This window comes from Python bivittatus, unplaced genomic scaffold (genome assembly GCF_059951505.1).
Source record: "Python bivittatus isolate LINGU-HERP-01145 unplaced genomic scaffold, Pbiv_v1 ctg000480_np1212, whole genome shotgun sequence".
NCBI classification, from domain to species: domain Eukaryota; kingdom Metazoa; phylum Chordata; class Lepidosauria; order Squamata; family Pythonidae; genus Python; species Python bivittatus.
The window spans coordinates 75738506-75761035 of record NW_028277075.1 but is presented as its reverse complement, the minus strand read 5'-3'; the positions used below and the strand labels follow the sequence as shown (position 1 = coordinate 75761035).

Here is a 22530-nt window from a genome sequence, read left to right as displayed (position 1 = left end):
ATGCAAAAAATATGCAGAATAGGGCTAATATATCTGTGGGAAAACACAAAGGTTATGTTTGTAGAAAAGGGCATCCCTGATAGAAAGGAAGAAACTAATCCTTGTAGAGAGGCCTTTTTCGAAGGATGCTAGCTCAGTGTGTTAAAGCAACTGCCTCCTTCTGAAGGCTTGCCTGGCCATTTGGAGGGCTGTTTGCACACGTGTGTGCGTGCAGATGATTCTTCCGCTATTGAAGTTATGCTATCACTTTTGCACCTTTCAAATGCTTTGCCCTGCCCTCCTGCTGTTGGTGCAGCACAAGAGAAATGGCGTAATTGCAGTCAGGCAGATGTGGGTTAGGTAAATGGGAAAATTACCAATTAAATGGAGGTTGAAGAATTTCCCTTTAGAAAAGATTGGTTTCTAGCATAGCTCCACTCCAGGAAAGAAAAAGAAAGGTGGGGTGATATGGCAAGAGAAGAATATGCTACTACTAATGTAACTCGGAGGTCCTGTTGGATGCCTGAGAGTTGATATCTCCTTCTGGGTGAACCAGCTCGATGATTCAAAGGCTGGGCTAAGGGATCTTTCTATCCCTGGACCAATTCTGGGAAAGAAGGGAAACCATACAGAGCTCTGAACCAGGCTCCTAAGAGGTTATGGTAATCAGCAAATTGTGGGGGGCTTGTGCTCAAACCCTCATACCATTGGAGGGACTTTGGAGTCAACCACTCAATGTAGGAATCCAACATAAAGCATCCCCAGTGGATGCCTGCGCTGGGCTTGAACACATCAAGCACAGGACCTCCCCACTCATTCAGTTTTTACTGTTGAGTTGCTCTTATTTGTAGGATTCCCCCCCCCCAAATATCTAATCAGAATCTATCTGAACCCACAATTCCAGAACCCACAATTCCATGTCCTGCATTCTGAGATGAGAGAGAAAAGGTCTTCGCCGCCTTCTTTTCAAAAACGTGACGCGTTCTCTCATATACACCCCCTCAGCCTTTCCTCAAGGTTCCTCTGCTTCCTCTGCGTTCCCTTTGTCTCGCCTTGGGAGAACGTTGATCCTCTTCTCATCCTTGTCACCGTGCTTTGTTTGGTCTTTTCCAAATCTTTCTTAAAATGTGGCACCCAGTAGTGGAAATAGTACTTGAGATGACGGTCTCATCAATGCAGGAGGGAGGGGAACTATTACTTCTTGCTATGTGGAAACTATACTTTGGCTGATGTAACCTAAGATGGTATTTGTCTTTTTAGCACTGATATAACAACCAAAGCATTCCTGAATCTACACCTGAACTTTTGATTACTTTTTCCTAAAAGAAGAACTTATAAGTGGGGAATAAATGCCAGAAGTCTTAATCAGTGCACATCAACACACAGGCACACACCTCTTACAACTGGTCATCCCTTCCCTCTCAGAAAAGCAGTATTTCCCCTAATGGAAGGGCTCCAAATAAACGATTTGCTGATCCATGTGGGAGCTTTAGAGAAAAACAAAGGTTGAGCTCCTAATGACTATATAGATGCATATAGATACACATTGTTTTCTTTGCAAAAAATGTGGCAATGGCTTGCCATGGCCTTCTTCCAATTTTGTTTTCCAATAGGCTACCCACTTTAGCCTATAACCTTGAGATATCCTGGTGGTCTCCCATCCAAATACTAACCTTGTTTAGCTTTCCTGAGATCAACAGAGTCAATGAGGTGCCACTACTTGCTACGGCAGCTTTTGAGACACTGAAAAGAATTTGAAACTACAGAAATCTAGAACAATGGTTGATTTAAATGTTTCTTTCTCCAGAGTGTTGCCTAAAGTTTGTGTATAGCACAGTAGAAAAGGTTTGAAGAAAGCAGATTTTGCTTCTGAAGAAGCTGACTTGCTATCAGCATTTCTGAGAAGCAATTACTCTCTCTCTCTTGGACTTTGTTAATCTAATACAGAAATCAGATTGGATGTAGAGGGCTGGCAGTATTGGATGTATCAAATCTGGTGCGAGAATTGAATTCATTAGGGAACTGGCCAGGAGGAGAACAAAAAGATAGTTGGATTGCGCATCACTTTTAGGTTTTTCTAGAACAAGTAGAGCGGGAGCTTTTACTGCATCTCTGGAAAGAGAATGCGCCAAGATAGATATGGGTACTCGTGGGGGCAAGCATGTTGGACTTCAGGTGGCTTCTGCTGCTCCCTCTTCTGATAAATATATCGAGCAAGTGTGTTCATGATGGACAGTTGTTGCAGAAGGACAGCACAGTGGGATTTTAAAGCTACAGCTTGGAATAGGGCTGTTTTGGCAACTTAGGTTATCTTCTTTGGCAGGCTGAGATCACACACTCTTGGCCAATCCCCCTTTGCTTTGAGCTTGCAAATGGATGTGGAGTTCAAAAGGCAGAGGCATGATTGATGTGTGTGGATAATGTGCTTCTCTCTGCCCCCCTCCATGCCTGTTGCTTTCTCCCTCCCCTTCTTACAAAGGAGTGGCTGAGCGTGGAGAATGTGGATGGAACTAAAGTGGCTTTGGGAAGTAAGATGAAAGAAGCCTGTCTATTAAGGATGGGCAAGCAGATGCTGAAATGTGTAAGCCTGCCGAGATTAGAGCTGACCACCAAGTAACTCTAGATGGGCCTTTGGAAAGGTGGGTGGTAGCACATTTGCTTCAGGGGTGGAGGCCTTACCTTAGAAAGTCATCTTGGGGTTCTTGATTTTGCTGGGTTGCAAGAAATTAGGAATGATGGTAGTCTGGCTGAGGGTGGCTGGGTTGAAAACCCAGGAAGTTAGCTCTTTGGATAAAGTGCAGTAGCAACAGCCATGAGTTCAGACTGCTGAAAAGCATGGAAAGAGGCGGATGTCAGGCCATTAGGAGGGATAACTGTTGGCAGAAGGTAGGAGGAGACTGGAGTGTGTTGGGCTAGGGAAGAACGATGGCTCTGAGTATCAATCAAGCACAGGATTGGGCTGGAGATGCAAGAACCCGGGAGGGTTAGAGCCATGGAAGGAAGATTTCATCCCGGTGCCTCCCTTTTGGCCATTTTTATCTCGCACATTGCAGAAGGCTCTCTGGGCTTTATAAATGCTCACATTCTCTTGAATTAAATACCAACATCAGAAACCAGCAAGGAGACAAAGGAAACGGGCATTGCACACTCTTACATTTCAAAAACGTTTGACGTGATACCAGGATGAAAGGATGCTTCTTCCCTGTCAGTTGCATACAGGTAGTCCTCATTTAGCAACAATTAGGACCAACAAGTGGTCATTAAGCAAAGTGGTTGCTAACTGAAACTACGACGGTGCTTACGATCTTACTTCAGCTTTCCTTTGCTTACTTTCCTTTGCTTTACAGACCTGCAAAGGTCATATATGCAAGTATTGGTCACAAAGTTACTTCTTCATCACTGTTGTAACTGCAAACGGTCATTGTCTGAGGCAGTCACTAAGCAAGGACTACCTGTAGTCTGAAGAAATTACCCTCTTTCTATATTTGAAAAAGTATTCCATTGTTTGAAGTCTCACCTGAGCTATTTAGACATTTGCTTTGCTCACCTGCTTAATTTTCCTCCCATCCCATTTCTAAAATTAGGCAAACTGACTTATATACAAGCAAATGGCAATTTGATAGTATGACATAAACATAAATATAAAGCTTTGGGCTGATGAATACCCTTGTAAATCCCCCCCTTTTCTTACATATATTATTTTAAAAAATAAAAGGAGTATGGAAGGGGAACACAAATTAAACTTAGTATTTTGCTTAACAGATCAAATGCTTAATGTTGCTCTTGATTCTCACATCAGAGAATAAAATGAAAATGGAAGAAAATAAGCCAGTTTCTCTTCCAATCAAGCTTTAATTGCAGTACAGTTCCAAAGGTCACAAACTTTTGCAAGGTCCACCCCCTGCCCCACCGTCACCCTGGAACATGCTGCCTGTTGACTTTGACATATCATGTCTAAAAAGGGACTGAGAGCCATTTGGTAGAGTCCCCTGCACCTGGACAGACACCTTTATGACCCATTTAGAAAACAAGATCAAAGTCGGACACTGCTCAAATGAGAGTTGCCCCGCATATTACTGACAAGCCTTGGGGCAGGTTGCAATCAAAACTATATTGGCTAGAGGCATGGAAAATCAAAGATTACCATGCTCTGAAGTTGTGTGTTCAGTTACATATGTACACACGTGCATATTTCTTCCAATGCAACAGTACAACAATCAGGTCCAGACGGCAATCTCCATTCTCAAGATTCATCTCTTCTTTCCTGATTTAATGTTTGCGTGACAAGCCAAAATCAAACTACTGCAACTTCACCTCCAGCCTGAAAATGTAGTGACGGCTAAAGCCTTCAGCAGAATTACAGCTTATCCCAGGTAGTGCTAGAAGCAAACTATTTTGGCTGCCTATGTGTGAAATCAGAAAGACCTTCAATAGACAGTTTTGCTTGAGCGCTCATATCGCTAGCTGTATTATTGTATCTTCTTATCCTTCCAAAGGCACTAAAGCTGAAATGAAGGACTCGCCCTTACAGAGGCCCCAGAGTAGAATCGGAGCCTGTGGCTTCCCCAGGAAGGCGTTTGGGAAGATGACTGCCCACTCTGGGCTGCCTGCAAGCCCACTGCCGACCTTGAAGCGCCTTGACGCCTTGTGAGACGAACTGCAGAAAGCTCCCCGCTGGCCTGCCCGCTCTTCCCTCTCCTTTCTGTCTCGTATTCCCGTTGCACAGCCTCTGGGCTGACATTATAGGCAGGGTGGGGACTTATCAGACAGCACACAATTCCAATAAGGTGATTCATCGCCATCTAGCTCAGGAAGGGCAAAGCAGTTAGCAAGGGCTTTATTTCTTACTCCACTTCCACCGTTTGTGTATCAACCCCAAATCCGACTCGCCCATTCTTGAGAGCCCAGCATTTTATTGCTAAGCCGCAGAGGGGAACGCTCGATCTCAAACACTTGTTGCGGTAAGGATGAATGAGATTATTGCAAACCTGTGCTACTGCTTTGTTTATCCATGGAAGGGTTTCTTTTCCAGCATAAATTGTGATTTTGCTGTCTCCACCCCCCACCCCATGCTTATCCTAAAAGGAGATTCTTCTCAGTGCCACCCATATCCCTCTCCTCCTTCTGAAGTGCAATAAATTCCTGGGCAGAATTAGAGACACCCTAATAGCCTCAATCCAACAAATATGCTAAACCACCCCTGGGTGCAGGAATAATCTTCGGAATGTGCAATGAAAACAAGAGGCTTCCAGCAGGATAACCAGGTTCTGTGGCACCTTAAAAACTAAGAATTCTCGCGTAAGCTTTCAGGCCACTCATCAAATGCATTTGGCCCAGAGCTACATGACCCTGCATGTGCAAGCACAGCGCCAGTGGCATTATTGTACTGTAGAAAATACATAGCGAAACACTAGCTACTCTGAACCACGTGATTGCCATTGTCTGTATTTCAGTTTGTGTGGACTTCACAGCTGACAGTGCTTACCATGTGTACCTGGAGCCTAGGATAACATTTCATGAATCCGGTGTTGTGGCCTGTCATCCACAACATTAGCGGCATTTTAAAATCATATTTTTTGCTGCAGCAGACCAACCCCTCTATTCCCCTGAAAAACAGAATTTACAAACATTGTGACCAACTCCCCACGCCAATGAGCTCACAAGCCCCTGCATGTGGAAATCACAAACGTAACATCCCAGCTGGGAAAGGTTCATCAGAATGCTCATAAAGGATGTGCAGTTCTTCCAATGGAGCTCTGCCAAGGAGCTTGAGAGAGAGAGATAACAGTACGACAGCTTTCTTTCAAGACAGAGTCTTTCCGTCCTGTCCGTTCTGCAATGGCAATACCCCAAAAGTGCACACAGGAGAAATGGTGATCTGCTATGTGAAGGAAACTCTCCACACATCACCCCAGAATTCTACTTCAGACATACACATGCACATTACTATCTTGGATTCATTTTTATTTTTACAATAATAAAATAAGTTACCAACCACAGTATCTGCACTCAGTGCCTATGGCACTTGTTCAGAGATAGCTCTGTACCCCCAACTCTTCAATCTCTCTTTTGAAACATTTCTTTCAGCCAACATTGCATTTTATTTCATTTTTCTCCCCGACAACAAAGGTGCTCATAGCACTTTAACTGGAATGGGGCAGACTTGGCCTACGTTACCAGGTATTTGATCTATCAGCTTGCCTGCCACCTGAATGTTCTGAGTGTTTGGGTTTGAAGGGCATGAATTTGAAAGGGGAGGTGGTGGGAATGACAGCTGTTTTCTGAGAAAACTACAGCTCATAGACTTGAGAAGCATGGCTGAAGGTGTCAATGCTTAGAAACAGCCAGAGACAACCTCAGGGTCTCCAGCAAGATTACGAGTACACAGATCTTGGTGTTTCAGAGATGCCAGCTGATGCTCAGTCTGTAGAACAGGACCCCTTGGAATCAAGTGCTCATGCACAGGCCAGAAGGGAAGTGTCGGGAGATGTGAAACTTTAGCATGTACCAGGTCCCTCAAACCCTGCCTCGTGTTAATGCAGGGCTCCATCCTTAGTGCTGCGAAGTCAAACAATGGAATTTCTGCAGGGTCTACAGGGACACAGGCGTCATTTGCAGACACTGACCCACTCTGTGAGTCGACACTCCTCACAAGCTACAAAACAGCACCAGTGGAACTTGCAGTTGCAGCGCTCGCTGCGCGTTTGCCGCAGAATATTATGTCCTCGCCCACAGCACAAGCTTTCACAGTTGTCCATGCCTGGGCTGGTCTTGTTGCACAAACGCCCCTGTGTGCCCATAGAGTCCAATTTTGGTTCCCTCTCACAGAAGTCAGGTGATTTCTCAAAGTAGATCAGGTCATTGATGCCACCTCGACGCCGGTGGCGGGCCTGGCCCACCTCCATCTGCCCAGTGTTCTTGTTGTGGGGCCGGATCAGCGATGCCCCATGGAAGCGTTCCTTGAGCAGTGAACCCACCAGCCGGAAATCAGGAGTCACCTGCCAACATGTCTTCAGCTGGCAGCTTCCTGAAGTTCCATGACACTTGCATTTTCGCCTCATGTTCTCCATCACCACCTGCCAGGAGCACAAGCACACAGCAGTCAGAAGAATTCAACCACCATACAGAGGACTGAGCTCCATCCAGCCCATTTCTCTGTCTAGCTGGCTTTAGAACATGGTGCCCATCCCTTGGAAGCAACTAATAGTTGACTGCCAATGGCACAAGAGAGCCAGTCTGGTGCAGTGGTTAAGGCACCAGGCTAGAAACCAGGAGACGGTGAGTTCTAGACCTGCTATAGGCACGTAGCCAGCTGGGTGACCTTGGGCCAGTCACTCCCTCTCAGCCCTAGGAGGCAGGCAAGGGCAAACCAGTTCTGAAATCTTGCCAAGAAAACTGCAGGGACTGGTCCAGGCAGTTGCCATGAGTCAACACTGACTCAAAGGCACACACATACACACACACACAAAAAAAACCCGTCACAAGCTCCTCTGTGTACAGGTTACGCAGCTCAGCCAACCAGTTACACAAGAGGTTGGTTATATTGGCTGTGTTCACATGATCAATCTAACCATGGCTAAGCAAACTATGGTTTAATTTAACCCATCTTTCTAGATCACGTCTTGAACCAAAGACCAACCATGCTGGCTAGGTTCACAGAGCACACTAGACTAAAATGTGTAGATGGAGTATAAGCATGAGCCGTATTTGCCTTCCCGGTATCCTGGTAGCAATGGGGCATGTGAAGAGGTGAAGAGCGTTTATGCAATGTTCACAATTACATGCAGCAACATGTGTCCAGAGATTCCAAGACTGCAGATCGTTTGGGGTTATCCTTTACAGACTTGCAGGACGAGGTGAAGTTATTATTCCAACAAGAATGTGTCATCACCTTATATTTAGAACAAAATTCAAAGAATGGGATTTTAAATGGCTTTAAATAAGCTAAAGACAACATTCTTCTCCTCTATCTCTTTATCACGGAGTCTGGCCACAAGGCACCCCATGAAGGCTTGCTTCTGCAACTACAAAGGTAAAAAGTGCAAACACTGGCTTGTATGATTTCTACAGAAGAGAGATTCAGTTTAACAGAAATTAAACCTGCAGTTTGAATAACTGTGTCCAGTAGCCCCCCTCCCCATCCCAACTAGAAAAGTATCAACTCTGTGCTCATTAACAGCTCTCTTGGCAAAGGCTGCAGCAGAGACAAATGCCGAGTACTGTTTTGTGTTCTGATTGCACAAGACCTGCCCATTTCCAGATCCTGACTTTCCCGTTTTGAATTTCACTTTGAAGCCACTGTTCCGGGAATGGCCCAGAAGCTTCAGATCTGATGGCACCTAATACTTACTAAATCTTTACTGTTCTCCTAGAATTGATTTTCCAATACCACCGAGGGATATTGTGTTTTCTCTATGTACATCTACTCCATTCCCATTAAAAGTGTCTTCAGTGCCACTTTTCACTTTTTTCTTAAGAGATATGGCTTCGCTAAGGCACTAAGAGAATGAGCATGGTATAGTGGTTAAGGTGTTGGACTGGCCCCAGGAAGTAGGTTCCAATCTGCTTTCAGCTACAGAAGCTCTCTATGTGATTTGGGGCACTGCCCCTCAGCCCAATCTACCTGACAGGACTATTGTTGTTGAGAGAAATAAGGAGAGGGACCCCTAGGTACGCTGACTTGAGGTCCAGAATGGATACGTGGGATATTATCCTAGGTGGCCCACAGTGAGCATCCCAGTGAGTTTTGGTTTGATGGATGCTACAGTCCAGCACATCCAAAGGACACCAGGTTGTGGGGACTGCTTTGAGATCTGGCAGAACCAAGCTGTGATCCAGCTGCTTGTTTCCTGTGAAGAGTGTTCAAGTGCATTCCCTGATCTAGAAATCCCTTTCTAATGTTGGATTTTCCTGGGTTGGGGTGGCAGGGAGATTACCAGATTGAGGGTCAGCCATAGTGTTGGTGGGCCAGTTATGCCTGGAAAAGGCTAAAATAGATGCTTGGACACTGGGCTGCTGCCCAATTCATGGAAGACATGCACATTTCCTCTTGTGGGCCAGTCAAGTGGAAACAGGATGTTTTCAGCTTGGTTCTCCCAACTGATACCCTTCAGTTAGGCTAGGAAAAGAATTCCACTGTTGTCTGAGTGCAGTTCTGCCAGGACCAGCCAGTTTCTAAAAACTAGAGGGAGCAAGACTTTGTCTCCCCTCCCTCCCCCTGCCCATTACAGTGCCTGCCTGGTGACTGGAAGAGTACACTGTAGCGTGTTCCAACCTAGAGAGAAACAGCTGCCTCCCATCTTCATAAAGGGTAGGGAAGGACTGGGTCTAAATTCCCAGCACCACCATCACAGCAGTCCAGATAATGCCCTGTGGGAAGGACATATCTGCAGTCTTGGACAGACAAACGAGGAGGGCAGCACAGCTTTCCTTGAGAAGTCACTGTCTCTCAGCCTAGCATGGCTGCTGGACAATATAGAGGTAAACACAGTAAGTATTGTAAATTACTACTTATGCAAGGCACTTGCCACAGAACTGTACTTATGGCAGCCTTTTCTGCTCTGTTCACAAGTGAGAATTGTTAACATCAGTGTATGGGAGAAGAGGTTCAATGCACTGTGGATTCTGCCACAAAGAGACACAGAAAAGATGTAATTAGAACATTGGTAGAACTTCCTGAACCTAAAATGTTAGGTATCAGGTTAGAACAACTTGGAACCACCAGACTGAACTCAACTCATCAACCAGATACGAATTCATCTGCCAGCTTGACAATCTGCTCTTGCAACCCCAGATAGCCAGAAAAAAAGGCCAATCAAGCAGATCACAATATGTTTGTGGTAAGTCTGTTGTTACAAGTTCTGCAAACTTGTCCTGTGTATCTAGATGTACTCTCTTCATGAATGCAGGTTTGCTGTTATACTGTTACAGAAGAACATATGTTGAGAAAAGAGCCATGAGCTCATAGGATGGAACTTTCAGTGCAGCAGACTTGAACTAACTTGATTTTCATCACCCGCATTTAACAGTCCATATCCTTTGCCTCTGAGACCAGATGCCCACCAAAGGGACTTCTTATTACATTCCCAGCTAGGTAGTTGCATTTAATAGAACTTGTCTGCATTGGGAAGCTAAGCAGGGTCCTGCCAAGTTAGTACTTAGATGGGAGCTCTCCGGAGCTGAACATTAGAGTATGAATTTAAAAACGGGGGGGGGGGGGGAGGCAGAAAAACTACATTTTACACTTACTTATGTAGAAGTAGCATGCAGTACAAGCCTTTTTAGATTAGGTTTTTAGATTTTAGATTAGGGAAAGGAATCGCACATTTGAACACCCTCCCATGTCAGAGCAAAAGCATAAAACTCCCCTTCTGCACACAAAGTCCAGCAGCAGGTCTGCAGTGGGGACAGTGACAGCACTTGGGTATTGTCCTCTAGTAGAACTGCGTATATCATACATCAGCTGGTCCTCAGCTGCCTGAAATGTGGCAGAAGGTGCTATGATGGTGCTGGTGTTGAAATATAGTCCATTCTTCTCTCACACCAAGGCACACTTTGAAACAAGAGATCATAAGCATTTCTTTACCTAACCCATTTTGGCTGAAGTCAGGAGCTAAGCTGGAGGAGGCCCTGGTTAGTGTTGGGATGGAGGACCACCTGGGAATTCCAGAATTCACCACCACAGGTGTAAGGCTTTGTTTTGTGGATCTGTAAGTTTCAGGGCTTTTCTCTTAATACTTAAGTGAGAAATACTTATGACTAATTTCAATTGGAGATGAGTTCGAGTCTGAAAGACAGACATGTAGACTGAACCCTTCACCTCTCTTGGCTGAGACTCCCAGGGTTTAAAACCAAAAAACTCAGATCCACCAGAAGTACCATAGTTAGAAACCACACACCCCAGCTTATTCAATGTTTCAAGCAAAGGACAGGGAACGGCTGCAACCGTTTTAAACTTGCCAGAAAGTTTAGGCGAGCTTAAGAAAGCAGTCCCAGCAAGGCAGTTGAGCACCAGACTAGACAGGCCTTCAGTCTGATTTAGTAAAAGTGAGGGCGTCCTGTGCCCAGCAGCTGTGAGCATGTCCTATGGCTGCATCATACCAGGACCACAGTTGCATTCCTTGACTGCAACATGATCTGCGTATACCAGTTAAACTCCTTTGTGCCTTGGGAGAGGCAAAGGGGCCAGGAAGGCACATGGAAACCAGCCTGCAAAGCACACTGATGCCACCTCTCTGCCCATCAGTGGCTCTGCTGTCTCTACATTCTGCAACAAGATCCAGCCCTCACCCCCCACCCCCACCCCCACCCAGGGAGCAAGAGAGGACCATCCCCTGCAGTGCGAGAACACTGTAATAAAGGAAATTAGCACCAAATTACAGAGCACTAATAGGCTGGAGCCATTATCCCCTTTGCATCCCACCTAGTGGTTTCAAAACCATTTCCTGTGTGTGTTCCAAGGGGACTGCCTGCCTGGGAAGAGTCCAATCCTGTTAAGGCAGAGCTCTCCAGGCCAAAGCTTCTCCAAGGAGAAAGCAGGTCAATGTCATTCACCCGTGGGGGGATTTCTTAAATTTTAGGTAAAGGACAGTGTTCCAGCAAGAAACCTGAATGGTTATATAAGGAGGGAGACAACCAAAGTTGCACACCTCAAGCTCTTCTCCCCCTGCCGTCTCCCCCAACCCCCACCCCCACCCCCATCCCTGTTCATGTGCTCTTCATTATGCTGCTCTTTAAAGTTGAGCTGTTCAAAGGACATCTAATCTCAAAGAACAGCTGTTCAGGACAAATCCTCCTCCGTGTTTACTTGGATGAAAAGCCTACCAAGTTCAATGGAACTTACTTCCAAGTAAGTGGGTATACAGAACTGCAGCTGTAATGAAAGCAAAACAAAAAGAAGAGTCTTTGAGCTCTACCATAATTCTATCAGGCAGAGAGAGCAACCCCCAGGGAAGCCTTTAAAAATTGGGTTCCTGAAGGGGCCAGAGCTTGTATTCTTCTCCTCCTGTTTAGGTATCATGGGAGGCCTATGTCCGGGGGAGAGGAAACACATTCTTCTAAGGAGGGGTGGGGGCTAGAATTAAATCAGCAAGAAAGTAACAAGAACTGATTGACCCCAAATCTGTCCTAAAAATGTCATTTTCATGTAGTTCATTTGGAGCAGAATTACTGTTTTTAGTTCATTTGCCTTTGATAAGAAGGCATCACACTCTCTTTCCCTAATATACATCCATTCCACAGGAGCCTCTCCTAAGGTTCAGGAAGGCCATCCACAGGCCTTCTTCCTTGTGAACCCTACTGTCACATCTACTGCTGTTAACGGGATAGCCTGTGGAAGTTATAGAAAGTGACAGCAGCAGCAGCATTGAAATGCTGCCACTGAACATCTGGATAAGAGCTGCCATTTTAATCCCACGTTGTTCCACTGAAGCATTATCTCAGGGCATTCTGCAGTTCAGCTCCAACCACTCAATTCAACATCATAGTGAGCCATGGCACAATGCAAGGAACATTGCAATTGATCAAACAGGCCACTTGGCGATCATCACCAACCATCATTGCTGAAAAGACATCTCTTTGAGAAAGGCTTTCGAGGCAACAACCTTATTGCAACCTGGCTCTTATTCTTCTGATGGCAGGCTATGCTTATTGCCTCCTATCACACACATACCAACACAGGTACGCACGTGCATATATCCACCTTCACCAAAGTGGTCTCTTTCAGAGATTTAACTCTAAGTCCCACACAGATAGGCTTTTGCACACCTACACAATGGTGACATCAGCTTTGAAGAAGGCTGGCACATGCAAAGCTACAATTTTGTTGCCTTCCTTTTTTAGTACACTGAGATTCAGCACTCTGTGGCAGCCACCACCTTGTCCGGATGTGATGACCAACCTAATCCTTTTAAGATCCTCCTATTTCCTGCTTCAGAGAGGCAAAATAAGCACATTCCTTTTATTTTGTAAAACAAAGGGGTGAGAACAGCATATATATTTTGACAACGATGCTGCTTACCCATGTATGCCTCAGTGTGGTACCTTTCTTTGCTTCCCCATTAAAAAAATAAATTCTTATAATAAATGTGTAAATGTTCATCATCAGCACGAAACATCAATTTGCCACTGGTAACTATATTTATAATCCTTTGGATATCTACTGAATCATCTCCCTAGACCCTTTGAGCCCAAACATCCTGTTTGTTTATTTATTCAATTTATATATTACATTCTGGTTCAGATTTTGCACTCAAATGACTTACAAAACTATCTGCTGGCACGCATCCTTAAGGACTAGGCATCCTTTCTTTTATGAAGGCAATCTATAAGCCTTCTGGGTATCTTATGCAGTGTATCCTATATTTAACCTTGGTCTGTCATCCTGTATTTCAAAAGCACTGATTCTTGTACTAACCATCTTGGATTAGGTGGAACAATGGCTCCTCTTAACAGCTACTACACAGATACAAAGCAGAACCAGAGTGGTCTGACTCTGATGGATTAAACAGAGAGTAGAGGGCAGCCTTCCTCCTCAGTCAAGAGCCAGGAGGTCAGGTTTAGGGCAACCTTGTTTACAAGAGGAAGGCTTAACCTGTATTACAGTCATTAACCTGGATTATGTCCCCTACGTCAATGCTCTAAAGGTGTTTAAGTGCTAATTTCACCTTTCCACCTCAAATGAATAACATACCGGTAAAAAAGGAAAAATACATGCATTGTCTTTAATTGCTATTTAATGAATTAGTGAAGAGGAAATAGAGGGTGAGCTTGCGCTCCCACCCCTCGAAAGACATAGTCTAGATTCAGCCACCTCTTCAGATCAAGGCACAAAAGCCCCCAGAACCTAGATATCTAAAAGAAGAACCCAATACACAGCACACTACCAGCTAAATGTCTTTCCCTTAAGAGACTCATGTGCAAATGCTTTATTGTTGCATGCACCAGAAGCTCTTTGTTGTACAGCTAATGGGTGGTTCTGGTACCCTTTCATCTTTCTACCTCTCTGATCTGGCAAAGGCAAGGGCCACCATTCCAACCCCCACAAGCTGCCAGTGGGTGAAACAGACCTTCTATTAAGGGGCTGGCCATTTGCCTTGAGGCACACTTAATCCGAAGACTACGATGAGCTTTTCCTACCCAGCAGAGTCCTTCCCAGAAGTTGGGAAGCCGCTCCTTTATCCTTTTCGAAGAGCAGACAGAATTTGAGGCACTCCTTTTGTGTGTCTCACCAGTAAGACTAGTAATGAAACAACCCATCAGAGACACTAATGGTGGGGGATGCTGGGAGACGTAGTTCAGTAACATCTGGAGGGCTTTAGTTTCCCCACCCCTCTTTTAAGATTAAAGAGAAGACATAATGTTACCATATATGGTTTTTCATAATAAAATACTGCAATGACAGAAAAGTTGCATAAGTTTGCAGCTGCAGGAGATTACTTGTAATCAGGGAATCCTAATTGCTTTAATTTGTGTATACTGTACTTTTAACAAAATATGATTCTATTATATTCTGCATTAGGTAACCCAGGACAGTTACTACTCATGACCCTATCCATGGAACTCCCTCTCTTGCAATACAGGGCACAGCAAGAGTCAAAGCAGACTGGAGCCAGCTCTATATTAAGCATAGTAATAACAATTAATCCAAAATAAAATTCAGTTTACCATACAAATATTTTGGTCACTTCCATCACTGTCAAGCACTTTTAATAAAATAAACTAATCAACTGCAGGTTGTTTTGTTTCCCAAGAATCCAAGATCAATGCCAAGTATATTGAGCTGAGCAAAGTTGTGAATTTTAATTTGTAGGCACACCCTTTTAGGTGTCTCTTTGGGCATCTTACATGAACTGTTGATGGATTAGAAAAAACAATTATGTTTGGCAAGGTGAGGAAAAAAGGGCGAAGGAGAAGACAACAGATAAGGTGGATGAACAGGATCAAGATTATCCCTAGAAGAGTTGTTGGGGGGGGCAGTTTGAGATGCAAGTCACCATGAACAGCTAACTACTTTTTCCAGATAAAGTTAAAGCAAAGAGAAAATCAACTGGATGAAATGTTCATAATGTAACAAGCTGTTTTGTCTTACTCATCTCTCTGTCTTATTTAATTTGTTCAGGTAAAATACTGATAGTTAAATACTATCCTGAGAATATCCTAAGAATTCCGTGGACAGCCATGGAAACAAACTGATGGATCACTGAACAAATCGACCCAGAGTTCTCACTCAAGGCACAAATGACCTGGCTCAAATTATCCTATTTTGGACACATTATGCAAAGACCCTGCTCTCTGGAAAGGCTCCAATGCTGGGAAATGTGGAAGAAAAGAGAAGGACAACCAGCAACAAAATGGATGGACTCAGTTACAGTAGCAATGAATACACCATTGGGAGACCAGAAAGAACATGTTAGGCATAGATCCTCATGGAGAAAATCTATGCGGTCGCTGGGAGTTAAAAACAACTTGATGACACGTAATCATCATCATCAAATACAGTACTGTTCAGTTTTCAAATTCATAGTTATCCAGATGGATGTCTTTTTATGCAACACTGTAAATAGAATATTATTTCCTTATAAAGGAAATATTATTTCCTTAAATTACTAAAAGTATTTGCTTTATTAAGTAATCCTTCTCTATGCAGCTAATTAGGCAAATGAACTGCTGACTTCCAGGTACAATACAAATGCCAACTGTCCCCTAAAAAATGAAATCGAAGAGGGGGGAAACAGCTATTTCTGCCTTTGCATGGAGGAGACAAAGAACATGTACAACGTTTGCCAAACTCAGCAGTTCTACCCACACCCATTTTTGCTGCAGGCTTTTTCACCCACTTATTCACTGAAGGATATCCCCAGCTATAAGGCTGGTGGTAGCCTTAAAAAGTCCCTCATGTAATCCATTTACTCAGGGTAAATCCATATAAATAAATCCAGCCAAATACTGGATTAGCTTCCTCTCTTAAAAGTTGTTCACTGATGGAGATGCCATCTTTCTTAGACGCTACACCTTAGCTGTGTGCTACCAATTTAGGGATTACAAAAGTGCTTCCTGATGCCCCACACAAATATTTGAAGTTGTTGCTTAAATTCATTATTCTTTGTCCCTGCTAAACAAAAACAGCAACTGATTCTTATTTGTCTCACAATGGCCATCTATGAGTTGGATTTAGCAAAACTGGCTGAACGGGGCAACAACTGGTGAGTTCCAAAGGGTTAGGGGGGCCTCCAAAAGAGTTGGGAAGTAGCTTTGGGGCTATAAAGCGGAACGGGGATCCTCCTGCCTTTGGAATAAAGCTCTGGATGGAAGCTTGCATATTTGAAGGCCGTTATCAAACCTTCTTCTAGTTCATACATACCAGAAGGGTACATCCAGACAGAAAACTTATAGAACCTGTGGCATCCTTGGGATAAGTGGGGGTCAAAACCAGCAAGATGGGGGATGGAGTACTGCAGTGCAAGCCCCGCCCCTTTTGAAGATGCATGCAACATCAGTGCACTTACAAAAGGGGTGGGGCTTGCATTGCAATACTCCATCCACCATCTTGCCAAACTTTGCTGCTCAGAACTGTACAGCGGTTCCAGTTTTTCTTCTTCAGTGGATTATCTCTGGGAAGAAAGACAGAGGGAATGGAGAAGAATAGGAGGTTACAAAAGGAGAATTCTACAAATAAGACTTTGATGGTTCACATGAGGTAGCACTGCCCTTATGGCTCCCATTTGGCTCTCTTATTTTACATATCAGTACTGTTGTGGAAGATTTGTGGGTTTGTATGGATGCTTATGTTCTTTTGAATTACATACGAGTGGTGTGAACGCTAAGAAGAGAACAAAGGGAATAGGTAATGTATATTTTTAAGATTGCAAAAAGGATATTACAGTGATCAAAGGATATGCATTGTCTATCTATTATACTCAAGTCTGAATAACTTGCCTCTCTCTGTACGAACCAGCATTCTATCCGCTGCAGCCTCCACCATAGGCCTATGTAAGCATTTTGTCTACTTATTGTCTATATGATTATACAGATTGCTATGAACATATATATTCCCCTGCCAACTTCAACACTGTAGCACCGAAGAGGGGGACGTTTTAAACACGCGTCTAACTGTCTGACCATGTGTTTAAAGTACGCCCCTCAGCATCTTCAGCACTGCAATGCTGAAACCAGAGGGGGCCCACAGTAACTTGAACAACTTTAAGCAGCTAAATAAACAAATAAATAAAATGGACATTCATCAACTACATCAAACTCTTCTGTACAAGGATTATGTTGCCACTTTTCTTCTTTCTTCTTCATTAACAGAACTGACCATTCCTCTTCAAATGTTAATTCCTAATTAAAGGAATATATAGCAACAAATGTCTATTTTGTGGTATCATAGCTGTGAAAGTACTTAAATTCTGTTTTTATAATAAATAAACTAAGTATAATATCCTAATTTTATCTGAGTGTGTAAATGTGCATTCTGCAAGATTTTGCACATATGCATGGACCTCCCCGTTTGATTGTCATAGAGATCTGGTACCTATAAAATCTCAAGCAGCTATTATGGATGAATGAAAAATTAATTTCTCTGAGACTGATTCATCTCACAGATGTCCTCTTGCTAGCACTTCTACTGAAAGCATCATTATGTTTGAGAATCCTGTGCATTTCTTCAATATTTTAAGTAATACAGCTTAAACAAAATGCAGTGAGGTAATCTTGCTTTTCTATTTAACTTCTATATGATGACGGGCCTATAATGTTCTGCAGTGTAATAAATGGCTTGCAAAAATTTCTCATAGTATTACTGAGAAATTCAAGGGTTCTAAATTATCTTATTCAATCACAGAATTAACACAGAAGTATTAAAGCATGTCCTCCACACGCTGCACTGTGCAGGACTGCCAACTTCTCTGATGTTGTCTAAAAGAGGAGAGTAGATGGCTATATAATTGCTTGAGATGTTCCTTCCTTTGTTCCTTCCCACTATATTTAATGCAACACATTCCAATTGGAACTAATGGTGTCATGGAATACTCTGAAGGATAATACAGCATGAAAGGATAAGGCAAAGGCAACAGCCCTAGTCCAGGGACACTTTGAGATACTTTCTCTGTTCTCATATATTTTCTCTGGTTTAGAGGAATTCCCCATTCTTTTCAAGACGGTGACAAGTCCATGCACACACACCCATTTTCAGTCTGCAGAATGCTAGAAATAAATGCATCAGATATGCATCAAGCAGAGACTGAGCAATTTTTGCCAGACTTTTACTGAAAATATTCATTGCCGTATTTCCCCTAAGTAAATAACTTCTTTTTCATCTTTTTGTTATTATGAAACCACTTTCCTGTTACAGATGATAAATGAATAATTGTAACTCTCACTGGATTTTATCGAGAGCTCCTTAGTTCCAAGTAAACCTGTCATCAGGTTTAGAGTTACAGAATAATTTGTATTTGTCTGTGAATAAAGGTGCTAGATGCTAAAACACAATTACCTGCCGTTTTAGGCTGGTGGGCACATTTGTACAGTCATTGTGAGACCATCTCATAGTCGCTCACCCAAAATGGCTGCCAGTCACAAAACCCGTTTGTCAGAAGTCAAACTAGTAGGGCTGTTTCCCACCAACACCTCTAGGCTCCCAAGCTATTCTCCACCACTTCTTTCTTCTATCCCTTTCCCGGGTGCTGGGTTACATTTCCAAACAGAGCTCTGAGTTATAGCCTCCTATCACACCTTCTGGAACAGACGCAGGATTCTATGGCTCCTGGACATGAAGATTACATTAGCAGCTGTCACTTTGCTTTAAATTGGCTAGCTCCCCAATTCTTTTCTTTTAACTGGGAAAAGAATAATCAGGTCGGGCATGGAGGTTGGCAGAGGCCATGAGAAGTGGCTGCAGGCACACTGGCACCCACAAGCTCCATGTTGAGGCTGCAGGTTCCCACCAATCATTTCCTCAGATGAGGTCATTTCCCAAAATATTTCTGGGCTTCCCTGAATCGAATCTTGATGGTGAAATCCAATTATTTGCCCTTTTCTGTTTGACAGCAAAGAGGGATGTAAGAAAGGCCAGAATTGGGCATTATATTAGGACAGGACACACTGCTGGCGAAAAAGCAGCACAATGCATCTTGTATGACTTAAAACGGCATCAGACTGCATTAAAAGCTGATGGGTTGCCTCCTTCACCAACGTCATGCAATTACAAAAAACAGTATCTACAAGATCCTGGCCCCTACATTCCCAGTACCCACACCAACCCAATACAGAACTGAGTAAGCTGGGTAAGCTGTCAGCTTCTCTTCTGACCCAGAGCATCATGACCTGCTGCTTTTTCTTTTCCTCTTTCAGAAACCTTTAGACAGCCTTCTCATTTTGATGCTGTCCAGATGTCAGACCAGTGCTTTTCAAACTTGGCAGCTTTAAGAGGTGTGGACTTCAACTCCCAGAATACCCCAGCCAGCAAGTTGCCAGATGTCTTAGACCAGTTTTTTCAAACACCTTGCTCAAACGACTGAGCTGGGAACGCTGGGAAATACACTCCAATGTACAGTATGTAGAGGGCATCAGGAAGACTGTTGTAGGATTTGACCAGCTAAAAGCCTCATCTCCTTCCCATTACGTTAGTATGCTATTTGCTCACCTGCCGACCAACACGGTTGTTGTGAAGCCTCATACGGGATGGGAGGTCACGATGGATCTCCCGGGAATCTAGGAATTCCTTGGAAAATTTCTCCCCAAAGTCCACATCAGGGCTGCAACCCCCCCACTCCCAGGAGTCTTGCAGGCCAGGGGCCTCGGCTGGCAGGTGCTCCAAATGGACGCCGTGCATCATCCCCTTGCCTCGGTTCATGGCCTCCAGCTGGAGGCGATGCAGTTTGAGGCGGAAGGCATCTTCATCCCCTCGGCGCTTCTGGTCACAGCCGCAGGCTTGCAGTTTGCCCAGGGAACAGGCATTGGAGACAGCGTGCACCACTCCTGCAGCTGCAATGGCATAGACAAAAGCACTTTCTCGGAAACCTGCAAGCAAGCAATACACACCACGTTATTCAGTCTCTGCCAGAAAGCTCAGAAGTACCACCCTTGCCACAGTTCTAGGGTAGGGACACCTCTTGAACCTGAACAGCATAATCCACGTGTGAAAATCTGCTATCTCACCCATGAGCTTACCTCACTTATCTCAACACTGTAAGAGAGCCAATGTGGTGTGGTGGTTAAGGAGCTGGGCTAACAGTGGGGAGACCCGCTTCGAGTCCACTGACAGCCACAGAAACTCACTGGCCAATTTACGGCCAACTGCTTTCTCTCAGCCCAACTGAGTAGAGGAAGGAACGCTGTGTGCATTGCCTCAAGCTCCTGTACGAAAGGCAGGATATAAAACTATTGAAGAAATAAAATAAACACCTGAGGCCCTAGTGAGTTCTCCTGCCAGCAGATATCTAATGCATGTTGAAGGAGCCACAACATTTTCCAAATTACAGCAGCTTGCAGCATCCTCATTCCCCAATAACTCCTAAGACAAAGATGGTCGTCATTGTCCTCTGCCGCCACCTCCTCCTCCTCTGCCACCTCCTCCTCCTCTGCCGCCACCTCCTCCTCCTCTGCCTCCTCCTCCTCCTCCTCCTCCTCCTCCTCCTCCTCCTCCTCCTCATCTACCATTTAAAATTCAATACTGCTTTCCATTGTGATCTGCCTGAAGGTCAGAAGAGTGAAATCCAGAAAAAAAAGTACTTTCAATGTGTGGAGAAACAGTGCAACTCTAATATATCAGATTTGTTAGCATCTGAGGAAGGACCAAATAATACTAAGGGATTTTTATGGAACTGGATTGCAAAAAACATGGAGCTGTAGTTTGGGCCTGGAGTTCACTCATCTAATTCCTTGGTCTTCCGCTCCCACCTCCCTCAAAGACACTCTCAGACAAGAATATCAAAACAGTGACAAGAACACCAAGGCGAGATTGTGCTTGGCATTTCATCCATACTTCCCAGAGTGGAATCCTGTTATTTCATGCTTCCTGTTCTAATTCCTGTTCACAACAGTCACTAGTCCAGTTTCAGAACAATTCAGAGCAATTTTCATTAGCCTACCTGTCCAAACACATTAATTTTCAAAGGAAAAAAGAAACAAGTCCCTTCAAATGTCTGAAAAGAAAATGAGAACTAAGCTTCTTCCAATTTGTAACTGCATTACTGCTTGCTTGCTTTATTTATTTATTTATGGAGAAGATCTCTCTCTATCATTATAGACTGAACTGCAAGCTTACCTTGTCTTGTATTCAGCACTGTTTTTCACAGGTATCAGTGGAGTACATTCTTCCTTCTATTATTTATATTACAAGTGCCCGCAGTGCTGTTTGGTACAAAAACCATAGCCTTCTTATCCCAACATGCATATAAAGAGACATGAGCGTGCCAGCCTGCAGCTGATCTCAAGCTGCCTCTCCAAACCCTCTGTGAACACACCTAAGGGCTAACAGGGACTGAGGCAGTGGGGTGGGGGAGAGGGGAGGATTTAAGCTAAGGAAAAAAAATCTGGCTTCTTCCAATACCGTACTGTCATTTCAGCCCCATTTTTTCCTGTGACGATCCTTCACTTAACTGGAAAAAAAAAAAAGACACCTGGATATTCCAATCAATCAACATCATTGCTCTAAGATGGTCATTTAGAACTGGGGAAAATTCTTGTGAAAAAAGGATACCCACTAGTCCATCTTCTCATCCTGTCAACCTTCACTTCAGTAGCACATCCCATTACATTGGATTCTCCCTTTTCAGGAACACTTTTATATCAGCTAATTTTCATCCAACCTGCAGAGACACGTCAGCAGATTCTGACGCATCCAGAGTGCTCCCTTAGTTTCTATGGCCTACTGGCCAGGCTTTCAAAACTTTCAGGCAGGAACCAACAGCATCCTTTAGATGGATCCTTCATCCATCTCTCCCTCTACATCTGTCCATTGAGGGGAGCTGCTCACTGTCTTTCAAGAAAACATACCTGGCATTAATACTCTCACTGAAAAACCCCACACAATTCTGCAGCAGTCCAAAAATCCTTTTGCCACAGAGCAAAGTATGTGCAAGCAGCAAAAAACAAAAACAAAAACTGCAGAACTGCAAAATCAATTCCTATTTCAGTCTTGTGATTTAACAATCCTTGAGATCAGTAAATGTTCAAGTTATCAGGATCCTTCCCCTCTCAGAAAACAAGAGTCACTAGATAAAACACTGCCGTGGGCTGCAAAAACTCCTAAAAATGCCATGGTGGCAGGCAGGGGAATTCTCTGAGGAAGACTGCAGCTTGGAGGAGGGGTCTGATGCTCCAAGTAACGTAACGTATGAAGCTCCACAGAACCATAAAAATAGGCTTGCAGCTTGTGTGGACTTTCTACATCTCCTGGGGAAAAGGTAAATCGTGCATCCATGCGGATTCATTTCACAGAGGACAAAACTATACCTCTGAAAGCAACATACTGGGAGAAACATTGGGAGAAGACTGATGCTCCCTCAGGCCCACTTTCTGGGTTTTGTACTGCCAGTGAGGAGACCAGGATGC

The 22530-nt window shown here is 44.0% G+C and overlaps 1 protein-coding gene across 1 annotated transcript in view; it reads right to left on the bottom strand.

Annotated features, from left to right (window-relative positions):
• Positions 1–6035: 6035 nt before the first annotated feature.
• WNT10A (Wnt family member 10A) overlaps positions 6036–22530 on the bottom strand; it is a 32260-nt gene continuing 15765 nt past the window's right edge. The window contains exons 2-3 of the mRNA XM_088145171.1: positions 19619–19995; positions 6036–7055 (exon numbers count right to left, since the gene is read on the bottom strand). Of these exons, the coding sequence (XP_088001297.1) occupies positions 6588–7055; positions 19619–19995 (845 nt within the window). The 3' untranslated portion in view covers positions 6036–6587. The remainder of the gene's footprint in view (positions 7056–19618; positions 19996–22530) is intronic.